Source organism: Pelophylax lessonae (genome assembly GCF_965119305.1).
Source record: "Pelophylax lessonae genome assembly, chromosome: 4".
NCBI lineage: Eukaryota > Metazoa > Chordata > Amphibia > Anura > Ranidae > Pelophylax > Pelophylax lessonae.
The window spans coordinates 546,279,221-546,307,194 of record NC_138771.1 but is presented as its reverse complement, the minus strand read 5'-3'; the positions used below and the strand labels follow the sequence as shown (position 1 = coordinate 546,307,194).

The 27,974-nt window shown below is 43.4% G+C and overlaps 2 protein-coding genes across 3 annotated transcripts in view; one reads left to right on the top strand and one right to left on the bottom strand.

The window, feature by feature from the left end:
• GPAT2 (glycerol-3-phosphate acyltransferase 2, mitochondrial) overlaps window positions 1-3,749 on the top strand; it is a gene marked incomplete at its 5' end in the record, with an annotated part of 339,381 nt that extends 335,632 nt beyond the window's left edge. The window contains one exon of the mRNA XM_082253675.1: window positions 3,530-3,749. Coding sequence (XP_082109801.1) covers window positions 3,530-3,646 — 117 coding nt within the window. The 3' untranslated portion in view covers window positions 3,647-3,749. The remainder of the gene's footprint in view (window positions 1-3,529) is intronic.
• Window positions 3,750-3,913: 164 nt separating this feature from the next.
• The window catches only part of LOC309552265 (oxaloacetate tautomerase fahd2, mitochondrial-like), a 91,759-nt gene continuing 67,698 nt past the window's right edge, over window positions 3,914-27,974 (bottom strand). For both annotated transcript variants that reach the window (XM_082253154.1, XM_082253155.1), the window contains exons 7-8: window positions 20,993-21,080; window positions 3,914-4,019 (exon numbers count right to left, since the gene is read on the bottom strand). In XM_082253154.1, coding sequence (XP_082109280.1) covers window positions 3,957-4,019; window positions 20,993-21,080 — 151 coding nt within the window. In that variant the 3' untranslated portion in view covers window positions 3,914-3,956. The remainder of the gene's footprint in view (window positions 4,020-20,992; window positions 21,081-27,974) is intronic.

Genomic DNA, 27,974 nt, shown 5'->3' with positions numbered 1-27,974 from the left:
TGGAAAATAATGGTGGCCACACAAAATATTGACACCTTGGACCCAATTTGGACATTTTCACTTTGGGTGTACTCACTTTTGTTGCCAGCAGCTTAGACATTAATGGCTGTGTTAGTTATTTTAAGCAAATTTACACTGTTATACAAGCTGTAGTCTCAATACTTTGCATTGTAGCAAAGTGTCATTTATTCAGTGTTGTCACATGAAAAGATATAATAACATATTTACAAAAATGCGAGGGGTGTACTCACTTTTATGAGATACTGTACCTGAACACTGTAAAAAAAAAAAAAAAAAAAAAAAAAAAAAAAGATCAGGCACCAAGATAATCTGAGGTTCAATAAAGCAAAGGGAGACAAAAATGCTGCTAATTACCGGTAACTGCAGGTGTCCTACATGTGAATGGAAAGGTAAGGTGATCAGCGCAAATTTTTATTATTCCCAAAGTGGCTAAAGTGCGAATAAAAATGATTGTAATGAGTAAAAGCTAAAATATGTGAAAAAAAAATAAGATAAATAATCATAACAAGTCCAAATGTGCATAGTGTAAAATAATTATTGTATAAAAAATATAGGTGTATAATCATGTGAATACCAATATCCAATGATTTATAAAGAAAAAATGACATCAAAAATAAAAAAAAAATTTTGAAAGTGCACAAGTGCCTCAAGATAATACATTTCTAAAAGTGTAATAAGCAGCTGGAAACCAAAAAGTGCAGATGCAGAAAATCACAATAAATACAAGAATATTTAATCGAACACTAAATAATTTATTCAATGAATAATTAAATACATAAATCAGTAAATAGTCCGATAAGCAATCCTCAGTGATCACACGTGAAGAAATAACACCAATTGTGCTCCACCATTTGCACCAAATTTAAATTTAAATTTGGTGAGTATAAACCAGCAATCACACACAGTAAATATTTTCCAGCATGACAGTTTGTATTGAAGCTGCCATCATAAATCTTCATAGACATGTAACTCTCAAAATTGTTTGCGGGATGAGTCTACCCAACACTGGGATCACTGACATCCAGCTCCTCCGCTCTGGCTGTATCTCCGAGCCACGAGCGTGGAGTACGATACGTACGGTGTTTCTCGGCGTCCTAAGCCCCGCCCTACTAGTTTCGTCACCAGACGTCCTCAAGGAGCTGTAGGACACCGAAGGACACCACGTCATCTTAAATAGGGGAAAGCCTCAGCATCCTCATGTTATCTAATCGTCAGTAGGCAAAGTTGCATCAGAAAAACGTTAAATATTAAAAATAATCATTATATGCAGATCATAGGTTATATATATATATTATACACGACAATTATCATATTTTTTCATGCTTATGCATAAAATAAAATACATTTTATGGATAGGCAAATATTGTATTATTGTATGACTGATGGGAAAATGAAGATCACCAACAATGTGATAGTACAATTTAATATGGTATAAAAAGATATAAGTGTGTGTGTATGTATGTATGTGTGTATATATATATATATATATATATATATATATATATATATATATATATATATATTACATATGATCGGCATATCATGATTATGTTTAATATTTAAAGTTTTTCTGATACAGCTTTGCCTACTGACGATTAGATAACATGGGGATGCTGAGGCTTTCCCCTTATTTAAGATGGCGCGGTGTCCTTCTGCAGCCTACGGCTCCCTGAAGACGTCTGGTGACGAAACTAGTAGGGTGGGGCTTAGGACACAGAGAAACACTGCACGTATCGTATTCCACCCTCGTGGCTCGGAGATGCAGCCGGAGCTGAGGAGCTGGATGTCAGTGATCCCAGTGTTAGGTAGACACACTAAAATGTGAGTGTAATACATTATTTTTAATAAAGGATTTTATCTTTTATGGAATTACACTATTGTTGGCTTTTTTTTTCCCTCTCCCATATCATCCTCATCCCGCAAACAATTTTGAGAGTTACATGTCTATGAAGATTTATGATGGCAGCTTCAATACAAACTGTCATGCTGGAAAATATTTAATAAGTGGGATTCCTGGTTTATAATCTGACCAGCTCTCCATCTGGTGAGTCAAATTTGGTGGAAACGGTGGAGCACAATGTGTTTTTTCTTCAAGTGTGATCACTGAGGATTGCTTATCGATTTAATTTTTCAGATCACATTTCTGCACTTTTTTCACTTGGGACTTTGTTGATGGACTATTTACTGATTTATGCATTTAATGATTTATTGAATAATGTATTTATTTTGTGGTGTTCGATTAAATATTCTTGTATTTAATGTAATTTTCTGCATCTGCATTTTTTGGATTTCAGTTGCTTATTACACTTTTAGGAATTATCTTGAGGCACTTGTGCACTTACAAAAAATTTTTTTTTATTTTTGATGTCATTTTTTTCTTTATAAATCATTGGATATTGGTATTCACATGATTATACACATATTTTTTATACAATTATTTTACACTATGCACATTTCGACTTGTTATGATTAAATTCATTACAATCATTTTTATTCGCACTTTAGCCACTTTGGGAATAATACAAATTTGCGCTGGTCACCTTATCTTTCCCCTCTGTACCTGAACACTGACATACAGATGCAAAAAATAAACAGCATGATGTCACATTGGCGATTACCCCCACCGAATGCAATTGCAGCTAGGTGTTGTGCGACATTTGCAGAATTAGGTGAGGAGTTAACATGTCTCCTCCTCGTTACCTGTCAACGCCTATGAAAAGCAATCCACCACACACAGGTTGACTTTCAGAGGGGCCTCCGCATATGTAAATGAACCCCAAAGCTCCAACTTACGTAAATGTGTTTAGTCTTTAACTGCTGCTTGCTCAATGACAGCCAAGAGGATATTCTCTTATTCTGCGTGGGTGGCGTAGGATGTATTCCCAGAATGGTGCCTTGCCTAGGGGGGGCGGCTCTGCAGCGCGATCTGTCACCCGCTGTGTCTGCCGGACATAGCAGATGACAAATCGTAACGAGCTGCTGTTGCTGCTACAACCATGTGATCGCTGTGAGCAATCACAGCAGAACACATGCCAGTTGTACACAATAAATAGCATTCATTAATAGCCATTCTATATATAATATAAATATAATATAAATAAGTTCTTTTATTTGCAAAATTTTTAAAAAGAAACTACATTTTTGGTCTTTTTTCGTTTGTTTAGCAAACAAAAAATAGCGGTGATTAAATATCACCAAATGAAAGCTTGGCCTCAAAAAAAAATAATAATAATAATTGAGTACAGTGTTTCATGACTGAGTAATTGTCCATTCGAAATGCGGATATCTGAAAATTTGGCCTAGGCGGGAAGGCGGTGAATGTGTCTGGTATTGAGGTGGTTAAACTTGCTGGGTGCTAAGGTGTAAGGTGTTTCCATGTATAATAGAAATACAACCTCATGTTGGCTATATGGTATGCTATGCTATCATACAATTACAGATTGCTCAGAATTCTTGATTCTAATGAGGTTAAAAGGCAGTGTGCTGAATTCTCTTTGTGACTCTGCAGGTCTTTCAGTCTTCCCCGAGCTGCCATGGATCAATGCTTCACCTCTCAGAGACATTTGCTTTGAAGGAAAACTGCAGCAGACTAGTATCATTTATCCAGCAGTTTATATACAAATGATAACCTGTATCAGCACCAGACAGTTGTACTTTAAAATACAAATTCTTTGCTTTATTTACAAAGTCGAAAAAAATGTATTTCAGTTGATTTTTGTCTTGCTTAAATATATATATGTGCAATTTGCTGCATTATTTGATTTGAATGAACCTACTGACGGGTGAAATGTAAAGGCTAGGTTTTGTTTTTGACCTTGCAGACACTTGTCACAGTAGGAAGACTCTTGTTCTGCTTCTAAAACGTGAATTGTTCATTATTAAACCCGAGTCTTCTGCATTACATTGGGTGTCCCTCTGCTGTAATGTACCAATTTTCACATCACAGGGTTTCTGATCACTCCCAGTTCATCTATTTCACACTCAACCACATCTCCTGCCTGGAAAAAAAAGACACAACATTACAAGACTTGGATGCAGTGTGTATATGTCCTCTCTCCAAACAGAGACCATTACACAAGAGCTTATTTTTTGGGGGGGCCGTAGGTGGGAACTTTGTTCCCTGATATGCAGGTTCATCCCCTCTGCTCTCATACACCACATATTAGGAAAGGTGGTCTTAGGAATAAATGGAGAATTCAACCAGAGATTCCCATGTCCTAACCTGCAAAAATAGGGTCCCTGGTAGTTGAGAAAAAAATAAATAAAACCCACTTTAATATGTTGGCATTTGATCAAGCAGCTTTATTAGTTCTGAGTGACCATTCAATGTAACCTCACCCTCAGATAAACAGAAAACTGTATGACAAGACTAAAGCTGCCCATTCATTTGCAATCTCTGCATACAGAAGAGAAGACCTGAGGGTTAATTTACTAAAACTGGAGCATACAAAATCTGGTGCAGCTCTGCATAGAAACCAATCAGCTGCCAGGTTTTACTGTCAAATCTTAATTGAATAAGCTGAAGTTAGAAGCTGGTTAGCTACCACCAGTACTGCTGCATCAGATTCTGAGTGCTCCAGTTTTAGTAATTCTCCCCCTGGATCTCTGCACAACAGGAGTGGTCACCATACCACCAAAAATGTCACCCTGTCCATTTGACAAGCTGTGAATGATTTTCACATGAACCTGGTTATCAAGCTAATTAACTGTAACTTTTCTGTATATTATATACATGAATTGCTGCTATTCTGTTAAAAGGTATACTCATGCATTACAATAACTTCCTGCTTTCTAAATACTAATTGTGAATGACTGTCCGCCATAATTACATGAGCAGAGAAACAACCCATGTTGTGGTTACAATAAAGCAACACATACATTTCTCTTTCGTTCATTGACTGACACAGCTTCTTGTCTTCATGACCTTAGGGTTATGCTGCCCTCTACAGGAGTAGGACACTGGGCAGAGAAAAGCTTGAGCATGCCTACGGGGCAGTCATTGGTGGTATACTCCCACTTCCTGCTATAGGTATTCCGTTTGTTTCTGCCTAATCAGGAGTAAGGACCTAGTTCCTTGCTGGGATCTCTGGTCCTAGCTATTTTTCTTTTTAAATTTAATTTTTTTCCTACTTTATTACCTTGTTTCTGTGAGAATCTACTATCAGCTGCCGGACTGGGTGACGAACTGGATAATCTGGATCCTTAGGGTCCCCCCAGTCCAGCCAGAGAGCGGTGCACACCGCAGCTCCGCGCTCGTTCGGCCGTGACATAGCCCCACTGGACAGGGGCTGACCTGCGAGTTAAACATCTTGCGAAGGTGCATACGAACTGGCTTCAGCCTGAGTCGCATTGTTTCCTCCTGCCCGACAGCACCCACATTGCGATGGAGCGGTGTCCTGTCCGGAGCGGTGCCCATCCTGTTCCTGGTGTGGTAAGTAGCTTTCCTCCCTCTACCCCTGGCGAGTTTTGGGGCAGACGTGGGCCCCTCTGGGATGATGGGACCCCTGGGTTCCCCTCCTTTCCAATCGCGTCCCTCTTCTTCCCAATCGCATCCCCCCGCCCCCCAGCTTGGCTGGTTATGTGGCCCCCATCTGCTCACCCCCCTGGGCGGACATACCTTTTTGAGGTGATTTGTGGTGCGGCATTGGAAATGGGGGGGCACCCAAAACGATCGCTCCTTGTGGGCGATAGGCCTGGTTGGGGCGCCTGTCTGGGCCCCCCTCCCTGTTGGGACCAGTTTTTTGGCCTTGGGACCACCATTTTCTTGTAGCCTGGTTAGCTACTGATCAGCGGCCATTTTCCTTTAGTTTTCCATTTTTCCTTATCGCCGTTTGTGCAGATTCTCCTGGTAGCTGCGGTGCCTGGTTTCTGGGGGGTGGTAAGTCTGGTGGGGTCCTCTCCCTCTATACTGAGGATCGATTGGTGCTCTGTGGCTGGAATCCGGGTGGGCTGCCAGAGCGGTGGGGGTTGTCCCTTAGGGTTTTACACTTTTTTGTGGGGTCCCCCTAGTGACTCATGGAGTCTTTGGAGCACATCTCCCCACCTGATCCCCTCTCTGAGGTTGCGGGGCCCTCCGGGTCTCATCCATCCATCGAGTCACTGACGGCAGTCTTGGTGTCCTGGGTGGAGGTGGCTTTTAGGCGACGGGCTGGCAAAATGCGCCCCCGCCCTCCCCTGCCTCTCATATGTTTCCTCAGATCCTGAATCGGATTCGGCCGCTGCGGACGTTGGTCACCCTATTGGGTCTGCGACCACGCGCCCTGAATCCTCAGATAGTGAGGATGATTCCTCCACTTCTTCAACCACGGATGACAAGGCGCTGGTGGACGCACTGATTGTAGCAGTGCATGAGACCTTAAAGATGGAGGATGCAGCTCAAGCTGCGGCGGAGGCGCAGGTTCCCTTTGGCATTCACAAGCCATCCAGAGCGGAAAAAGTGTTCCCTTTCCCCTCCTATTTTGACAGAATTGTCACTAAATAGTGGGGACGACCAAAGCGTCCCCTTGGGGTCCCAAAAGCGATTTTGCTAGGCGATACCACTATGAGGAGTCCCTTCTTAAGAACTAGACTGTTCCACCGGTGGTGGACCCCCCGGTTTCCAGATTGAACAAGGCAACCATGATTCCGGTTGAAGAGTCCCCAGCTTTTAAAGACCCGGCTGACACGAAGGCAAGGGCTGTGGCCTGGCTGGTTCGGTACTGAGGCCAATATTCACCATTGCCCTGGTGTCACGGATTAGACCGAATGGGCTAGGCTTTTGCGCTGTGACCTGGAGGGGGGAGTAGCTCCCACCTGCCTTTGCTGAGCTGGCGGACCAGCAGGTCCAGGGGCTGCAGTTTATCTGAGATGTCTCTTGGGATGCGTCTCCCCTAGTGGCTTGGCTTTCTGTTTTGGAAGTGGTCCTTCGGCGTGTCTTTTGGCTCAAATGCTAGTCTGTGGACCAGACTTCTAAAAAGGCCTTGACTGATCTCCCCTTTCAAGGAGATCATCTGTGCTACCCTGGATGACATCATTAAAGGTCTCACAGTGGGGAAGAGTACCTTTCTTCTGCAGGGAACTAAAGGCTAGGACCCTTGTCGTAGACGTGGGCCCTCATCTTCGGCTCGTAAGAAGTTTTTTTTGTCCCTCAGGGTAGACTGACAAAGGGAACACAGCCCTTCGGGGCCTCCTCTTTGTCTGGCAAGTCTAGAGCAGGCTTCTCTAGACCCACGGACAGGGCCCCTTCAGCATGAAGGTGCGCCCTCACCCATATCTGGGGTGTGGGGACATCTTCACTGGTTTCCGCACCTGTGGACTCCCCTGGTACAAGTTATGTGGGTCCACGAGGTCATTCGGTCTGGCTACAAGATCGAATTTCATTCTTACCCTCCGCTAAGGTTCTTTCTTTCAACGTGCGACTGTCCCTGATCCGCTTACAGGCTCTTTTTGGGGTGGTGCAAGACCTTTTACTTTAAAGGGCAATGGTCCCAGTCCCGAATTTGGAACATTTTCAGGGGTTTCTACTCAAACCGGTTTACAGGCCCCAGAAAGGAAGGCAAGGTGCATCCAATTCTGGACTTCAAGGTGCTGAACTGCTTTGTGCAGAATCAGAAGTTCAGAATGGAGTCCGTTCGTACGGCGGTGGCTTCCCTGCATCAGGGGGATTTTTCTTGCCTCCATCGATATCAAGGACGCTTACCTTCACATTCCAATATGTGTCCATCTCCAGCGCTTCCTCTGCTTTGCCATGAGAGAGGAGCATTATCAGTTTGTGGCGTTACCCTTTGGTCTCGCTTCTGCTCCTTGGTTCTTTATGAAAGTGTTGGCCCTGGTGCTAGCATGGTTATGCCAATAGAGGATCGCGCTAGTGGGCTACTTGAACGACCTTCTGCGAGCAGAGTCTCTTACTGCTCTGGTGGTAAACTTGGAGAATACCTTACGAGCTTGAGGGCGTTTGGCTGGATTCAGAATTTTCAGAAGTCTGTTCTGGTTCCGTCCACAAAGCTGGACTATCTGGGTCTGACTCTGGACTCGGCCTTAGCCAGAGTGCTCCTTTCTCTGGACAAACTCCAGAAACTGCAGGCTGTAATTTGTCTTCTGCTTTCCAGCAGATGGTAATCCCTCTGGACTTGCATGCGGGTGCTGGGCCTGATGGTGTCTACCTTCGAGGCGGTTCCATTTGCACAGTTCCATGCGAGGTCACTGCAAGGGAGATTCTGGCCAAATGGGACAAGAATCTGCAATCTCTTGAAATCAGATCTGAGCCAAGAGTCCCCGATATGGTGGCTTCGTGCTTCGGCTTAGCAAATCCTTCCTCCCCTTGTATTTGACAATGGTCACCATGGATGCCAGCCTGTCTGGCCAGGGAGGTGTCCTTGGCAAAATTGATGCTTAGGGGGTCTGGACTCTGGAAGGATCCAGACCACGGATAAAAATCTTGGTACTCGGAGCGATCAGACTTCGCCTGGATGTCCAGTGCGCATTTAATCGGACAATGCCATGGCCGTGGCTTATGTCAATCACCAGGGGGGCACGAGAAGTGTCCTGGCGGCTCTGGAGGTAGCTGGCATTCTAAGTTAAGCAGAACAGTTCATTCTAGCCCTCTCCACCGTACACATTCCCGGGGTGGCGTTCGACCAAGGGGAGTGGTCCCTTATTCAGAGGTGTTTCATCAGTTTTGTCTCCGGTAGGGCATACCTGAGGTGGATCTGTTAGCGTCACAGCGCAACAGAAAGGTGCAGAGGTTTGTGGCTCGGTCACGGGATCCTCTGGCATATGCCACGGATGCGCTGGTGGCCCTGTGGGGTCAGTTTGGTCTGATTTACGTCTTCCCTCCTCTCAAGCTTCTGCCAAGACTTCTACGCAGGATCGAGGCAGAAGGAATTTCGGCCATCTTAGTGGTCCCAGACTGGCCTCGCCAGGCTTGGTAGACCGATCTAGTGCGGCTGATTGCCGAAGTTCCTAGCAAGCTTCCTCTCGGGGAGTATCTGCTGTCCCAAGGACCAATCTTCCATCTTGCTTCACAGTTGCTGGCTTTGACGGCTTGGCTATTGAACAATAGGTGCTGATGGAAAGAGGTTTATCCAAGCTGGTGATTCCAACGCTGTTAAAAGCTAGAAAATCTATTTCTAAGAAGATCTACCATCTTAGGTGAAAGAAGTACATTGCGTGGTGAGAGTCTCTTGGGGTTCATCCTCGCTTTTTTTGGTGGCTCAGATCTTGACCTTCCTTTAACGGGGGGTTGAGCAGAAACTGGCCATGAGTACTACTATCAAAGGTCAGGTGTCGGCCTTAGCGGTCTTTCAACGGCCCTTGGCAACATACTCCTTGGTGTGTACTTTTCTTCAGGAAGTTAGGCACTTGACCCCTTCAGTGCGGTCTCTGTTGTCGCCTTGGGACCTCAATTTGGTTCTCTCAGTCCTCCAGAAGCCTCCTTTTGAGAATCTTTGGGAGATTCCCCTGCTTATGCTGTCCCAGAAGGTGGCTTTTTTGGTGGCTTTCACCTCCATGCACGGGGTGTTGGAATTGGCAGCGTTACTTTGTCGTTCACCTTACTTGGTGGTTCACAGTGAGGAGGTGGTTTTTTGCCCCTGTCTGTCGTTCCTTCCTCAGATTGTCTCTGATTTTTATTTGACTGAAGACGTGTTTCCTTCCCTGTGTCCCAGACCAAAGCATTCAAAGGAAATTGCTTTGCATGCCTTGGATTTGGTCTGGGCAATTAGGGTGTACCTGGCAGCTAAGGAGTCTTTTAGAAAATCAGACTCACTATTTGTGCTTACGGATGGGCCTCTAAAAAGGGTTGTCCGATTCCTTTGCGACCATTTTTTAGATGGATCAGACAGACGATGATTCAGGCCTATTCCATCAAGGGTCAGGGTTCCTCCTTTCCCTGTCAAGGCCCACTCTACTCAGGCGCTCAGTGCCTCCTGGGCCTTCCGTCATCAGGCGTCAGTGACAGGTTTGCAAGGCGGCCACTTGGTCGCCGGTGCGCACTTTCACATTTATAAAGTGGATGTTCTATAAAGTGGATGTGTTGGCATCTGCTGATGCTTCCTTTTGGCCCCAAGGTTTTGCAGGCTGCTGTTTAGAGGATCTGGTTATCTTTGAGGGTGTATTGTTTTTTTTCAGGTGAGCTCCAGTTGTTTTGGTTGAGCTCCTGTTTACCTGATTGGCTATAGTTAGCCTTGAAAATTTATTTTTCGCTGTTCCCACCCCCCACCCCTCATGCTTAACACTGCTTTGGGACGTCCCAATGGTTAAGAAGATCAGGAGCTGTGTCCGTCAATAAACAAAAGAGAAAATGGGATTTCACAGCACCCACCCCTCTATGAAGTTGTAATTCTTCTGACTACCTATATAAGAGAGAGGGAGTATACACCCGGGACTGCCCATAGGCGTAGCCAGACTTTCTTTCTGCCTAGTGTCCTACTCCTGTAGGGGGCAGTATAACACAATGGTTAAGAAGATCAGGAGCTGTGTCCATAAATTAACATCAGAGAAATGGATTTTATAGTTAGTCAAAAATCCAATTTTTTGACTTACTGTAAAATCCATTTCTCTGTGTTCATTGACGGACACAGCACCCTCCCCTCTATGGAGTTGTAATACTTCTGACACTGCTTGTAATAAAACTGGAGTATCTATAGCAGGGGGGTGGGTGGAGTATACCTCCTGGGACTACCTATAGGCATTGTCAAGTTCTTTTTCTGCCTAGTGTCCTACTGCATAGGGGCAGTATGACCCAATAGTCTAGAATCCTAAGGTGCTGCGTCCGTCAGTGAACACAGAGAAATGGATTTTATGTTTAGTCAAAATACCATTATTTTCTGGTTTAAATCAATCAAAAACATTCAAATTTTACAGGAAATAGCCTAACATCCCCCCCCCCCCCTGCACAGAATGAATATACATGTATTTTCACTTAACTGCTATGCAGATTTATTTATATATATATTTTTTTTTAACCACTTAAGCCCCGGAAGATTTTACCCCCATTCCGACCAGGGGGTATTTTACGACTCGGCACTGCGTGACTTTAACTGACAATTGTGCGGTCATGCAATGTGGTACCCAAACGAAATTTACGTCCTTTTTTTCCCACAAACAGAGCTTTCTTTTGGTGGTATTTGATCACCTCTGCGCTTTTTATTTTTTGCGATATTAATAAAAAAAGAGCGAAAATTTTGCAAAAAAATGACATTTTCAACTTTGTCTTTTAAAAAATATCCAATATACTCAATTTATGTATTTTTTTTTGGCCAAAATATATTTAGCTACATGTCTTTGACAAAAAAAAATTCAATGAGCGTATTTTTATTGGTTTGCGCAAAAGTTATAGCGTCTACAAACTATGGTGTAAATACAGAAATTTACGCAGCTTTAATTTTTGACTGCCTATCTCATTTCATGAAGTGCTAAAATGGCAGGGCAGTACAAAACCCCCCCAAACTACCACTTTTTGGAAAGTAGACATCCTAAGGAATGTTCTGAGAGGCATGTTGAGCTCATTGAATATTTCATTTTTTTGTCACAGGTGTTTGAAAAATGACTAAAAATTTTTTTTTTTTTTTTTTTACACAAAGTTGTCATTGAAATGATATATTGCTCACACATGCCATGGGTATATGTGTAATTACACCCCAAAATATATTCTGCTGCTTCTCCTGAGTACAGGGATACCACATATGTGGGACTTTTTGGGAGCCTAGCTGTGTACGGGACCACAAAAACAAATCCCCCACCATCAGAATTTCAAAGGGCGTACATTTTTCATTGCATTTTCTCACTACCTCTAACGGTTTAGGAGGCCCTGAAATGTCAAGATACCACAAAACCCCCCCAAATGACCCCATTTTGGAAAGTAGACACCCCAAGCTGTTTGCTAAGAGGCATGGTGAGTCCATGGAATATTTTATATTTTACCACAAGTTTTGGGAATATTACTATTTTTTTTTTTTATTTTTTTTTTTTACACAACGTTGTCACTAAAAGATAAAATTCTCACACATGACATGGGTATATGTGGAATTACACCCCAAAATACATTCTGCCACTTCTCCTGAGTATGGGGATGCCCCATGTGTGAGACTTTTTGGGAGCCTAGCTGTGTACAGGACCGCGAAAACCAATCAACACTCCCAGGTTTTCTACTGGCGTAAATTGTGCATGTCACCTCTGCACTACCTGTCACAGTTTCGGAGGCCCTAAAATTCCAAGATAGCACAAACCCCCCCCAAATGACCCCATTTTGGAAAGTAGACACCCCAAGCTATTTGCTGAGAGGCATGGTGAGTCCATGGAATATTTTATATTCTGCCACAAGTTCCGGGAAATACATATATATATATTTTTTTTTTTTTTTTTTCACAAAGTTGTCAGTAAATGAAATATTGCTCACACATGCCATGGGTATATGTGAAATGACACCCCAAAATACATTCTGCTGCTTCTCCTGAGTACAGGGATACCCCATGTGTGAGACTTTTTTGCAGTCTAGCCGAGTACAGGTCCCCGAAAACCAGTCCCCGCTTTCAGGCTTTCCAAGGGCGTAAATTGTTGATTTCACTCCTGACTACCTATCACAGTTTCGGAGGCCCTAAAATTCCAAGATAGCACAAAACCCCCCCAAATGACCCCATTTTGGAAAGTAGACACCCCAAGCTATTTGCTGAGAGGCATGGTGAGTCCATGGAATATTTTATATTTTGCCACAAGTTCCGGGAAATATATATATATATATATATATATTTTTTTTTTTTTTCACAAAGTTGTCAGTAAATGAAATATTGCTCACACATGCCATGGGTATATGTGAAATGACACCCCAAAATACATTCTGCTGCTTCTCCTGAGTACAGGGATACCCCATGTGTGAGACTTTTTTGCAGTCTAGCCGAGTACAGGTCCCCGAAAACCAGTCCCCACTTTCAGGCTTTCCAAGGGCGTAAATTGTTGATTTCACTCCTGACTACCTATCACAGTTTCGGAGGCCCTAAAATTCCAAGATAGCACAAAACCCCCCCAAATGACCCCATTTTGGAAAGTAGACACCCCAAGCTATTTGCTGAGAGGCATGGTGAGTCCATGGAATATTTTATATTTTGCCACAAGTTCCGGGAAATATATATATATATATATATATATATTTTTTTTTTTTTTTTACACAAAGTTGTCAGTAAATGATATATTGCTCACACATGCCATGGGTATATGTGAACTGACACCCCAAAATACATTCTGCTGCTTCTCCTGAGTATAGGGATACCCCATGTGTGAGACTTTTTTGCAGTCTAGCCGAGTACAGGACCCCGAAAACCAATCATCGCCTTCAGGCTTTCCAAGGGCGTAAATTGTTGATTTCACTCCTGACTACCTATCACAGTTTTGGAGGCCATGAAATGCCAAGACAGCACAACCCCCCCCCCCAAATGACCCCTTTTCGGAAAGTAGACACCCTGAGCTATTTGCAGAGAGGCATGTTGAGTGTTTTGCAGATCTCACTTTTTGTCACAAAGTTTTGGAAATTGAAAAAAGAGGAAAAAAAATGCATTTTCCTGTTTTTTCTTCATTTTCCAAAAAAAATTAGAGCTGCAAAATACTCACCATGCCTCTCAGCAAATAGATTGGAGTGTCTACTTTGCAAAATGGGGTCATTTGGGGGGGGTTTGTGCAATTTTGGCTTTTTATGGACTTCAAAACTGTGATAGGTAGTAAGGAGTGAGATCAACAATTTACGCCCTTAGAAAGCCTAAAGGTGCGCATTGGTTTTCCGGGTCCTGTACGCGGCTAGACTGGCAAAAAGTCTCACACATGGGGTATCATTGTACTCAGGAGAAGCAGCAGAATGTATTTTGGGGTGTCATTTCACATATACCCATGGCCTGTGTGAGCAATATATCATTTACTGACAACTTTGTGTAAAAAAATAAAAAAAAATAAAAAAAATTTTTTTCCTCGAAACTTGTGGCAAAATATAAACTATTCCATGGACTCACCATACTTCTCAGCCAGTAGCTTGGAGTGTCTACTTTGCAAAATGGGGTCATTTGGGGGGGTTTTGTGCCATCTTGAAATTTCAGGGCCTCTGAAACTGTGACAGGTAGTCAGGGGTAAAATCAGCAATTTACGCCATTAGAAAACCTGAAGATGTGGATTGGTTTTCGGGGGCGCGTACACAGCTAGGCTCCCAAAAAGTCTCACACATGTGGTATCCCTGTACTCAGGAGAAGCAAAAGAATGTATTTTGGGGTGTCATTTCACATATTCCCATGGCATGCATGAGCAATATATCATTTAGTGACAACTTTCTGTAAAAAAACAACAAAAAAAAAAAAAATAATAATTTTCCCGAAACTTGTGGCAAAATATAAAATACTCCATGGACTCACCATGCCTCTCAGAAAAAAGCTTTGGGTGTCTACTTTTCAAAAAGGGGTCATTAGGGGGGTGTTTGAACAGTTCCGGCATTTTATACTCAATCTTATCCACACATCACCCACTCTTCTAACCACTTGAAAACCAAGCCTTTTCTGTGCCTTTTTGTTTACATGAAAAAATATTTTTTTTTTACTAGAAAATTACTTTGAACCCCCAAACATTATATATTTTTTTAAAGCAGAGGCCCTATAGAATAAAATGGTGGATGTTGCAAATTTTTTTGTCACACGGTATTTGCGCACAGATTTTCCAAACGCAATTTTTGCGAAAAAAATACTTTTTTTTTTAATTTATTGCACAAATACACTATATAATTCCAATTTTTTTGGTAAAATTTAAAAGATGATCTTATGCCGAGTTCATAGACACCTAACATGACATGCTTTAAAAATTGCGCATGCCTGCGCAGCGACAAAAACGTATGTACATTTTTGAAAACCTTTAAAAGTCTCTACAGGTTACCACTTTAGACTTACAGAGGAGGTCTACTGCAAGAATTACTGCACTCGATCTGGCGATCGCGGCGATACCTCACATGCATGCTGCAATTGTGGTTTACATATGACACTAGACCACCGCTTGCGTGCGCCATTGCGCGCAAGCACCGGGGGTAAGGGGGGGGCTCAATTTTTTTTTTTTTTTTTTTTCTTTTGCTTTTTTATGTTATTTTGACACCTTTCCTTTAATTTTTTTTTTTTTTTAAATCATTTTTATTGTTATCATAGTGAATTTAAATATCCCCTATGATAGCAATCTGTAGTGACAGGTACTCTTTTTAAAAAAAATTGGGGTCTTTTAGACTCTAGATCTCTCCTCTGACCTTAACGCATCTGACCACACCAAAATTGGTGTGATAAAATACTTTCCCAATTTCCCAATGGCCCTGTTTATTTCTGGCGAAACAGAAGTCATAAAATGCTCGTAGCCTCCGGCATCTTAGGCCATAGAGATGATTGGAGCCATTCTCATCTCCAATTAGCTCTATGGTTAGATAATTGAACCACCGGCTGCACTCTCGGGTTAACCGGTGGGACAGGAGAGCCAGAGAAAAACCATGGAAGGCTGCGGAAGGCGGCGGTGGGGGGGGGGGGGGAGGCCCCTCCCACTGCATGTAAAAGCAGTCTAGCGGCCAATTACCTGCTAGAATTGCTTTTACATGTAAGCCGACCGCTGGCTGTAAAAAACGATACCAAGATGATGCCTAAATCTGCAGGCATCATCCTGGTATAACCACTCAAAGTCCAGCAACGTACCAGTACATTGCTGGTCCTTGTTTGGCATATAGGTTTTTTTTTTTTTCATGCAGCCTGTGGGCTGAACGGAAAAAAAGAGAACCTATCAGAAATCAGCACAGGAATAATGCGTAGTATTACTCATCATTAACCGCCCAAACAACCACCCACTGAATTTAATGATGGGTATACACGACACTATCCACGTATACCAAAATAGGATTTTAACTGCAGTGCTGAAATCAGAAAATCACCACAGCTGCTATCAGCAAAGGTATCCATATATGCTGAGCGCAAACGCTGTTTGTGTCAGAATATATAAAATCAATGCGTGGTAGCCGACGAGGGACCTGCAAGAGAAACAGGTCACAAAAGAATGAAAAAACAAACAAAGGACATTGAAAAAAAGTATAGTAGGAAGGAGTAGAAGGACATATAAAATGACTGACAACAACAGTTTTTGGATCTTCATCATTAACCGCCCAAACAACCACCCACTGAATTTAATGATGGGTATACACGGCGCTATCCACGTATACCAAAATAGGATTTTAACTGCAGTGCTGAAATCAGAAAATCACCACAGCTGCTATCAGCAAAGGTATCCATATATGCTGAGCGCAAACGCTGTTTGTGTCAGAATATATAAAATCAATGCGTGGTAGCCGACGAGGGACCTGCAAGAGAAACAGGTCACAAAAGAATGAAAAAACAAACAAAGGACATTGAAAAAAAGTATAGTAGGAAGGAGTAGAAGGACATATAAAATGACTGACAACAACAGTTTTTGGATTTTCATCATTAACCGCCCAAACAACCACCCACTGAATTTAATGATGGGTATACACGGCGCTATCCACGTATACCAAAATAGGATTTTAACTGCAGTGCTGAAATCAGAAAATCACCACAGCTGCTATCAGCAAAGGTATCCATATATGCTGAGCGCAAACGCTGTTTGTGTCAGAATATATAAAATCAATGCGTGGTAGCCGACGAGGGACCTGCAAGAGAAACAGGTCACAAAAGAATGAAAAAACAAAGGACATTGAAAAAAAGTATAGTAGGAAGGAGTAGAAGGACATATAAAATTACTGACACCACAACAGTTTTTGGATCCTTTTATTTTTCTTTCTAACTGTTCCTTTACTTCTTGATTTGGGAGGGACTGCGATCATCTGCGATCTTCTCTTCCAGCTTGGGTCTCTCAAAATGTCGATGGACATCCAACATCCTTCGAGACCCTGTGTTTATGTGCCCTACACTGTGTCGTGCTGTACCCTACGCTAATAATCCACTAGTGTATGGTAGCGCTCGAAACATTCCCCGATGCAGAGACCAGGTTGGTCAGGACATTTGGGACAATAATAACGGGTGTCACGCCTAAATCCGCGCTTGCTACAGACACGACATCTTCTTTGGGGCCATCTTTGGGTAGGGGTACTCGGGAGGACATGTGAAAAATGCCTCTCATGCAGCCGGCTCACTGCATCTGGAAGGGGAAGTTGGGCAGGCATGCCTCCTGGGTACAGGTAGGCAAGGATGATCTCTTCCTGGAATTCCCGGAAAGATCCAGTTCGTCCTGACGCCCTGTATAGGACAAAGGCGTTCAGCATAGCCAATTGGTATAGGTAAACAGACACTTTTTTGTACCAGCGTCTGGCTTTACGGGCAACTAAATACGGCGCCAAAAGCTGGTCGTTAAGGTCCACCCCTCCCATGTTAAGGTTATATTCGTGGACACAGAGGGGTTTCTCCACAACGCCAGTTGCCGTAGGAATTTGGATCGTCGTGTCTGGGTGAAGGGAGGACAGAACATAAACATCCCGTGTATCCTTCCACTTCACCGCAAGTAATTTGTCCGTTTTCAAGCAGGCTCTCGCCCCCCGACTAAGACGGGAATCTACAAGCCGTTGGGGGAAGCCCCGGCGATTAGGTCGCACGGTGCCACATGCGCCAATTTGTAAATCAAGAAGGTGACTAAATAGTGGCACGCTTGTATAAAAGTTGTCCACGTACAAATGGTACCCCTTTCCGGATAAGGGTGACACCAAGTCCCAAACGATCTTACCGCTGCTCCCTATGTAGTCTGGGCAGTTGGGGGGCTCCACACAGCTATCTTTTCCCTCATAGACCCGGAAACTAACTGTATAGCCTGTGGCCCTGTCACACAATTTATACAGTTTGACCCCGTACTTGGCACGCTTGCTGGGGAGGTACTGTTTCATAGCAAGGCGGCCAGTAAATTTAATCAGGGACTCGTCAACGCAGACAACTTGTTCGGGGGTAAACAAGGCTGCAAACCGCTGATTGAAGTGGTCTATGAGGGGCCGAATTTTGTGGAGCCGATCGTATGCAGGGTCTCCCCGAGGACGACAGAGTTCATTGTCGCTGAAATGCATAAATCGCAGAATTTGCTCGTATCTCGTCCTGGACATAGAGGCAGAGTACATGCGCATATGGTGAACTGGGCTAGTGGACCAATATAGCCGCAATTCACTCTGTTTAGTTATGCCCATGTGGAGGGAAAGGCCCAGAAAGATCTTAAATTCGGAAACCGTTATAGGTTTCCAGCCGAATTGTCTGGCAAGGTGTGAATTTGGGTTGGCGGCGATGAACTGTTGTGCATACAAATTTGATTGATCCACAATAGATCTGTAAAGATCTTCCGTGAAGAACAGCTCAAAAAAGTTCAGGGGCGTAAAACCAGCTGTCTCCACGTGGATTCCAGGTTGGGCGGTGAATGGGGGAAGTACTGGCGCTGTAGTATCGGTGGGTTGCCAATTAGGAAATGCCAGCGCATCAGGGAGGGCACTATGGGCTCTACGGGCCTGTCTTCGAATACGCGGTGGCTGCGGGCCACTACTTGTGCTAGCCACCGCACCAGCTTCAACTGCACTTAGGGGACTCGCCACGTCACCAGGTCTTACTGCAGTGCTGGTTGTACTAGGTCCAGGTTGTACTAGGCCGCTGGCGCTTGCCAGGTCGCCAGAAGGATGAGCGGCACTAGTACCCACACTCTGCTCCATACGAGCACCCTGCGATTCCTGCATCACAACAACTTCAGAATGGGGTCGGGTACGCCTGGGTCTAACAGGGACCCATCTGTCGTCGGAGCTATCTGTCAGGGAGCCGCTGCCGTCATCAGGTTCATATACTGACACTAATTCGGTCATTGTAGCTTCCCCTTCGCTATCAGATGACTCGGTCAGCATATAACTGAGAAGCTCTTCATCCCTGTACGAACGTTTGGTCATTTTGGCAACTAAATTTACTCGTACAGTGATGCGACTCACCGGTAATAAAAGCACCTGGTTGTCGAAGACTATTTCAAGCGCTACAAAAAAAACTGCTAATGCTAGCAGGGATCAGGCCTGACTCTGCTAACACAGCGGTTTTGTGTCTTGTGTTTTTTTGCAAGTGACAGTAATCTATTGATTACTACACTTGCCTGGGTGAAAGGGTTAAACGCAGGTGCTGGCCGGAATCAGTACTGATCGTGCAAACACCGCGTTTTGGGAACCCTAAACTATGGGGGCGCTAGTATAGTTCTGATCAGATCAGATATTGATCTGTTCAAACACTATACTAGAAATGGAAGTGTAGGTGCGTGCGTGCGTGCGTGTGTGGCAATCAAGGGGTTACTTCTAAACTATGCGCTGGGGATCTGGGGGGGGTGGCGGGGACCCTAAACCTCCTTTGGGAAAGAAACTAGCTAGCTAGCGCAACCTCAAGTCACAATGACACCAATACAAAATACAGTAAAAACAGTATATTATGTGTGTATTAGTGCTAATGTGACAGAGGGTGTAGGGGTTAACGGGATGTGATCAGGGGGGGATCAGGGGTTTAAATCTTTATTGGAAGGGACTGGCGGGTATCCTAAGGATAAAAGGAACGGTGGCAAGCGCTAAACCTGGTCACAAGTCACACTTATACGGGTATATAGAAAATGCTATATACTGTATACAGTGTGCGTTGTGGCAGGGGGTGTAGGGGTGATCAGGAGGGGATCAGGGGATTAAATCTTTATTGGGCGGGTGGGGGGGACCCTAAACCTGCTTGGGACACAAACTTAGTCGCCTGCGCTAATTCTGATCACAATGACACTAATACAAAAATACAAAAACACAGTATATTACGTTTGTATTAGTGCTGATGTGACAGAGGGTGTAGGGGTTAACTAGCGGTGATCAGGGGGGGATCAGGTGGGATCAGGGGCTTAAATCTTTATTAGGGGGGGGTGGCGGGTAATTCAAGTGGAAAAAGGGGGGTCGCAAGCGCTAGACCTGACCACAAATCACACTTATACGGGTATATAGCAAAATGCTATATACTGTATACGGTGTGTGTTATGGCAGGGGGTGTAGGGGTGATCAGGGGGGGGTCAGGGGCTTAAATCTTTATTGGGCGGGTGGCGGGGACCCTAAACCTTCTTGGGACAGAAACTTAGTCGCCTGCGCTAATTCTGATCACAATGACACTAATACAAAAATACAATAACACCGTATATTGCGTTTGTATTAGTGCTGATGTGACAGAGGGTGTAGGGGTTAACGGCGGTGATCAGGGGGGGTTCAGGGGGGATCAGTGGGTTAAATCTTTATTAGGGGGGGGTGGGGGGTAATTTGAGTGGAAAAGGGGGGGTCGCAAGGGCTACACCTGTTCACAAATCACACTTATACAGGTATATAGGTATATGCTATATGCTGTATATAGTGTGTGTTGTGTCAGGTGCTGTAGGGGTTAATTGGGGGGGCGATCGGGGGTGAAATGTGCCTATCTAACTGTGTGTGGGTGTGCTTGGTGCAGTACTCACAGTAAGATGTGCTCTCCTCTCACGCTGGATCCAAAAAGACCGTTGTGGGGGGAGGGCACATCTCCTCTAAGCCTGTGTTTACATTTCACAGGCTTAGAGGATGATCTGATTGGGCAGGACCGATCAACAGGTCCAGACCAAAAATGATTGGCCTGGACCTGATGACTGATCGGTTCTGAACCCAATCGAGTCATCATCGGCGGCGGGGACGCGCGGGAGCGCGCACAGGGCCGGCAAATTGTGCTGACGTAGGCCTACGTCAGTTTGCCTGGCCGGGGCTGAGTGCCGACGTAGATCGTCGTGCGCCGGTCGTAAAGTGGTTAAACACTCCTTAGGGACTTGTGTAGCAATTTGAGATACATCCATCTGCTAGTGTCAATAGTTTATGTCTGACTGTGTCATAGAGGGGATTCAGGCAAGTAAAAGTATTACCAGGCATCTTGTGGAGACTGCTTTTAGATGGTATTGTTATGTATATTTTCTGGTCTCCATATAGTTGACTAACCTTTAGGTATATTGGAGGCTTTCTGAATACACCAACTCCAGGGGGGGTCCCAGTTAGAAATACATCTCCTGGATAAAGAGTCACAAATCTGGTAAGAGAAAATGTTAGCATTATTTTGTATATAGATTATCTACTTCTCAATAACAAGGCTCAGGTCTCTCTGACTAACCCAGAGCTCTATTGTGGTATACATGCTGGTGAAAAGAGTGATGCTCAACTGATAAAACAATGGTAATAAAGTTGTTAGGCCCATTTACTTATATGGAAGGGATATCCAACCTGCAGAAATTAAGGCTCAAGTTACCCATAAGTATGAAATGTCAGTCAGCTGGATCAGGCAGCAACCTCATGTCTATGGGGCACCAAAGGACTTTACAATAGTATATAGGCAGATTAGAACACCTGTTCTGCAAGCCTCTGTTTTTCCATCCATAAGTCAGTTCCAGCTTCTATTCTCTATAGTGACACTGCAGGTTCAGCCTAGCTAAGCTTCCAAATTTGTACCCTTTTCTACAGTACTTTCTTGCTGGGGGGGGACAGTCCAATTATACCTGCACATCTGATCACAATCTTAAGCTGGGTAAAAAATTCCGTATGCGGAGCGATAGTTTGCTTTCCATATAGTGTGTACACAACTGTAGTTTAGACATCCGATTCATTCTTTTAAAACAAAAATTTCAGGGACAAACCTCAAATGTTTCTCATACGTGAACATAACTAACGATTATTGTTTAATGTGTACCATTTTTGTACAAGAAAAATTGTATACGAAAGACTGCGCATGATCAGAAACAATATTAATCTTACAACATTTCTACATTAAAAAAAAGCTTTTGTCATTTGAGAATTTTTGTACAATTAGTACCATCCTCCGGTTTGACTTGCTGTGAAATATCGAGGAAAACCGGAAGATCGTTCACTCGATTTTCTTATAGTGTGCACTAGGGATCGACCGATTATCGGCAAGGCCACGGCCACATACTGGAGTCTGGACAGTGAGTGATTCTCATACAGTACAGTCACAGTGCACAGTGTGTTTAACACAGCTGCCGCAGCCACATACATGCACCCACCCACAGCTGCCCAGTGCCAGCCACCCACACACCCACCGGCCTGTACCAGCCACCCACCACACAGTGTGCCAGCCAGCCACATACCCACAGGCCTGTACCAGCCAGCCAACCACAGAATGCCAGCCAGCCACCCACCGCACCACAGGGTGCCAGCCACCCACCCACCAAAGGGTGCCAGCCACTCATCACCACAGGGTGCCAGCCAGCCAGTTTTTTTTAAGCCTATATTCAATTTCAGTAGTGTCTTTCAAATTTTAATGGACATGGATGCAGATAGAAAAATTAAAACTGTTGTCTGGGACTATTTCTCATCTCCATCTCCAGGAAAAGCAGCAGCAGTGTGCAACACATGCACAAACAATGTGAGCATGGGATCAATAACTGCAAAAAAACAAAAATACGTCAAATCTTTGGGCCCATCAAAGAGTTAATCATGTTGAATTGTATCATGCAGTACAGAAAAAAAACAAAATGAATCACACGGTGAAACATCAATATCCCAGGCAACAATAACAGATATGTTTCATAAAAAAAACAGGTGGCTAAAATCGGATGGAAGATTCCAACTGCTGGACAGAGTAATCACAGAGATGATGGTCACTGATAACCAGCCATTTACAAAAGGTGTCGGACTCTGGATTTAAGCGGTTGATGTCTATAGTTGAGCTAAGGTACACACTGAAGAGTGACAAGTATTATCGAACCGAAATGCTGAAAAAGATTCACCAAAAGGTCGTTGAGAAAGTAAAGGCTATGCTGAAACCAGGGAATGCTGGCAACTCACTCTCATTCATGACTGACTGCTGGTTAGGACAAACAGAATCACTAATGAGTCTAACATGCCAATTCATTGACAGCGGATGTAGAAGAAGGCATTTGGTGTTGAATACAAAAGTGATGCAAGGATCCCACACTGGGGAGTACATTAAAGAAATGTTTCTAGGCATACTAAAATGGGGAATCACCAAAGACCGAGTGATGCTTGTGCTTCGAGACAGCGGAGAGAACATGGTGAAAGGAATGAGACTTGCTGAAGTGTCAGACCTCAGTTGCATGGCACACACCCTCCAACTTGTGGTAAATGATGGTCTGTCAAACCAGAGAGCTTTGCTTGACATAATTAGCATGCTGAAGAAGTGTGCAGGCCATTTTCACCATTCAATCCTTGCCAAGCAGCGACTGAGGTGCATTCAGGAAGACCTTGGCCTACCCAAAAACAACTTGATTAACACTGTTCCAACACGATGGAACTCAACACTTCACATGCTGCAAAGAATGCTGGAGCAGAAGCAAGCTCAGTGTAGCCAATGTCATTGAGACCCTCCTCTCCATAGAGGAAGTGACACTAGAGGTGAGTCATTACTACTCATCTGTGTCACCTGTCATCCCATGTGTAAGAGTGCTGAAGATGCTTCTTCAAGGGAATGAAGGACCCAATACACGTGGCACTAAAACATGTAGGCAGGCAATGAGGGACAGTCTTGCCAAACGTTTTGAGAAGCATGAAGAGAATAAAAATGTTGTGCTTGCATGTCTTTTGGATTCTCGATACAAGAACTATCCTTTCTCATCTGATGATGTATTGGCCAAGGCAAAACAATGGCTGACAGAAGATATTCAACAGGAGGTGCAGGAGGTTCCTGCCGAAAAGAAAAGTCAAGAAGAGCAAGTTTCTAATGTGGAAGAGCCGGATGCTTCAAAAAGAGAAAAATGTCCAAAAAGACAACGGACAGAAGAGAAACTTCATCGTGGTCAAATAGATGCCATGTTCAGTGTTTTATTGGGGCCTCATGCGGAGGATTCTTCTAAATCTGCAATAATGAGCCTGGATGATGAACTTCATCTCTATTTGAAGGAACCAGTAATTGACAGAAGAAGTGGTGATCCTCTTCAGTGGTGGAAAGAAAATGAGGCACGCTACAAAAGACTTGCTTCTCATGCTAGAAGATACCTTTCTGCTCCTCCTTCCTCGGTACCAAGTGAGCGTGTTTTTAGTGAAGTGGCAGCAATTTATGAAAAAAAAAAGCCGTTTAACATGCTGAAATGTTATGCTTTCTGCACTATAATATTGATCTACTTAACTGGGAGTATTGAAAGTGTAGTAGTATAGTACTAGTGTCCACTCCACTCCAATCATTCCACGATCTAGATTTTGTCTAGTGCAGTCAGTGCAAAACTGCTAGAAAAAAAAGCTAGACAGTGGATTGGAGTCAGTGAACTACTGCCTGCTGCAGTAGTGTGCCACTCACTGCTGCAATAATTTTAAATCACTACTGCAGTAGTGATATAAAATTATTGCAGTGAGTGAATGTACTACTGCAGCAGTAGTCCAATGACTCCCCACCGTCTAGCTTTTTTTCTAGCAGTTTTGCACTGACTGCAGTTAGTGATTTAAAATCATTGCAGTGAGTGCACTACTGCAGCAGTAGTCCACTGACTCCTCCAATCCACTGTCTAGCTGTTTGTTGTTGTCTAGCTTTTTTTTCTAGCAGTTTAATTTGCACTGACTGCAGTAGTGATTTCAAATAATTGCAGTGAGTGCACTACTGCAGCAGTAGTCCACAGACTCCTCCAATCCACTGTCTAGCTGTTTGTTGTCTAGATTTTCTAGCAGTTTAATTTGCACTGGCTGCAGTGTTAAAAATGTTAATAAACATTAACATGTTCAGTAACAGATTTGTGTCGAAAATTGTGTTTACTTTGCAAAACTTTAAATGTTCAAAATATCGGCCGATACCGATATGCAATGGCCAAAATATCGGTATCGGCAACGAAAAACTGATATCGGTCGATCACTAGTATGCACCCAGCTTTAGCACCAGGCTACAGGTCTTGCATATTATCCAGACCAACATGTTGATGAGTAGAACTGATGAGGTAAAAAAAAAAAACTGGCTATTGACGGTTTGAAATTTGATTGTTTCAGTAGGAATCATCTATAGGCAGGCTGGTTGTGCTGAAGTTGATCTCACGAATGACTTCAGTACAACCAGCCTGACTTTTTTGTATGATCACAGCAGCAGTAATCATATTCTGACAGCGGGGAAACCTACTGTGTTGATGGGGGAATGAAACCATTTTCTTTCCTTCAACCCTTGGCTGAAGGAAAGCAAATTGCATAATTGCCAGCCTAAGGCAGGTCAGGACACAGTTCCAAGTTGCAATTTTCCCCTGCTCCTAAGCCGGCACCAGAATAGTTTTACCTTCCTATAGATCCTGCTGAGGCGCATACACCTTTTTACAGGGCAGTCAGATTGTACCTTCACATCTGAACACCCTTATGTACAGACCCCAACTGTAAGTCCTGAAACTTGCAGACAAAAGCACACTGATGACTAAGTACGAGGACACAAAGGACAAGGATGAAAGTAAACTTACTTCTGACGCAGAATGTCTTAAACCTTTAAGTTATATTATACACTATTTCAGGAGGATTGAACACTAGCAAACAAAAAAATGTAGGTCAGCCCAAGATAACCCTCCTACTACCAGCATGCCTCAGGTTTTTTGCTAGTGTTCTAGGAGGATGGAAGGCTCTTTTTTTTGGCTATTTGTTTTAGCTTTACAGGATCAAGATGGGGCACATCCCAGTGATCCTCACTGCTCTGGATTGGCCTAAGCAGGTGTGGTAGTCAGATTTTGTTAAAACTACTGGCGGATGCCCCTTGGGCACTTCAAGATCATCTGGATCATTTATCTCAAGGACCATTCTACCATTCTGCTTCATGGTCACTGACCTCTCATTTTTTGATTAGGAGTTCAGGGAATATTACCATGAAGAGCCACTGTGACTGTGGGATCTGAGTCTGGTTCTCTTTGCGCTTCAAAGACCACAATTTGAATCTACTGAGATATTTCCCTCTCTACTCTCACCCACAGAGCGGCGTTTCCTGTAGCCATCACCTTTGTGAGGTAAGTGTCTGAGCAAGCAGCCTTCTCATACAATGAACGTTTTCTGGTTTTGCACAAGAACAAAGGTAGTCCTGGCTTTGCTGCATCATAAAGGAGGTTATCCCAACTGAATCATTAGACAAGCGAGTTGGGTCCTAGAGGCCCGTAGCCTTTTGGCGAGTGGCCCCCTTTTTTTTTTCATCAATGGGTGAAGGAGCACCAAGCACTAGCACTTTTTAAGAAGATTACTGAGCACTTGGCACTTTTTTTTGGTGAATTGCTGATCCGGATATTGATATGGACTTTTATATATTGATTTTTATTTATTGACATTTTTTAGGGATTGACTTTTTATTGTTATCTAATAAATTGTCATTTTATTACACCATCTATTCACTCACCAACTTCCAGCACTTAGATATCTACATTTTATACACTTGTATACAGCGCCTCAAATTTTATTTTATTTCTTTTGGTTACACAAAAATTGATGGCTGCTGTTTCTATGTATTTGCAGAATTCTATCACTAGGAGGTGCCATTTTCAACATACATTTAGGACAAAGGTAGTGTTGAGGCCCGGAACTTTCTTCTTAACTAGGGTAGTGTCAGCCTTTCACCTCAGTCCCTCTGTCCAGCCCCAGTTCAAAATGAGATTTCTCTCCATTATCTGGATGTGATGTGGGCTGTGAGAGTCCATATCCCAGTTACTGCTTTCTTCAAGACTAATTCCCTTTTTGTCATTCCAGATGGTTCCCAAAAGGGTACATCAGCCATCATTTGACCATCTGAAGGTTGGTCAAACTGACCATTATTCAGGCTTATGGTCTTAAGAATCTGGTTTCACACTTCCAGATGTCCAGGTACAGTTTACTCTGCAAGTGCCTATTGGGCTTTTTAGCTGCAGGCTACTGTTTACCAGATTGCAAGCCTGCCATCTGGTTGTCTATTCATACGTTCTCCAAGGTGGATGTTCAGGTTCCCCTAATGCAAGGTTCAGGTGTAAGGTCCTTTAGGGGCTGTTTGAGCTGCAGGCAGTCCCCAATTATGTTTTTGTTGATTCGTTTTTGGGGGAATGGGGCGCATGTTGGTATTGCTTTGCTGCTTACCCCTTAATTGGACTGCTTTTGGACAGTCAAAAGGCTTAGGTCTTTCTGTGTCCCTCACTGGGTAAGTATGAAAATAGGATTATTGTACTCGCCATAAATTCCTTTTCTTGGAATCTAGTGAAGGACCCAGGTCACATCCATCTGTGTTTATAATCATGCTTTCAGCACTGCTTGCTCCAAAAGTGAGGCATGCTGGTAGTAGGTCAGTTGTCTAATCCTTCTGTAGGGGCAGTATAAACCAAAGGTTCCTGTATCCCTCAGTAAACTCAATGAAAATAAATGTACAGAGCGTACTAAAAAAAAAAAAAAATCAATCTTGCACATCACACCATCTTGCCTACAGCATGTAGAGTAGTTTATCTTAAAGCTACCTTTTGGGCATTTAACGGTGGAGGGTAGAGGAGGAATGTCTTTCACCAATATTGCAGAGTGTCTTGTTCAAGAAGTTTTAATATAAATGCAGAGAACATTATTTAGTACTTAGTCTTCAGTATGTCCCTGGTGCAGAGATACAATGGATATTTTGACTGTCCATGGGAATAGCTTCCTGGATGTACATCCTTTCATGTGTAAAGAATAAATTTAAGCTAATAACATACATATGTTTAACCTTTCCAATGGGAAACATCTTAGGCTTCATGATCCCATACAATCTAGTAGTTTCCTGGACCCAAAATGAATTATACAGACAATTTACTATTAATGTAATGTACATAAAGATTGTTTCTTAGTTTAGCTACCATACTCAATACATGCCAAAACAGGACACCATGTAAAAGCAGAATTGACAGATTTGTTCCAGTCCTCAGTATAGCTGCACAAGTGGCAAGGTTGTCTCTGGGTCTCATATCAGAAGGCCCTGAAGGTAAATTTTATTGTCTATAGCAGTTAATCATGGGTCATTTCTGCA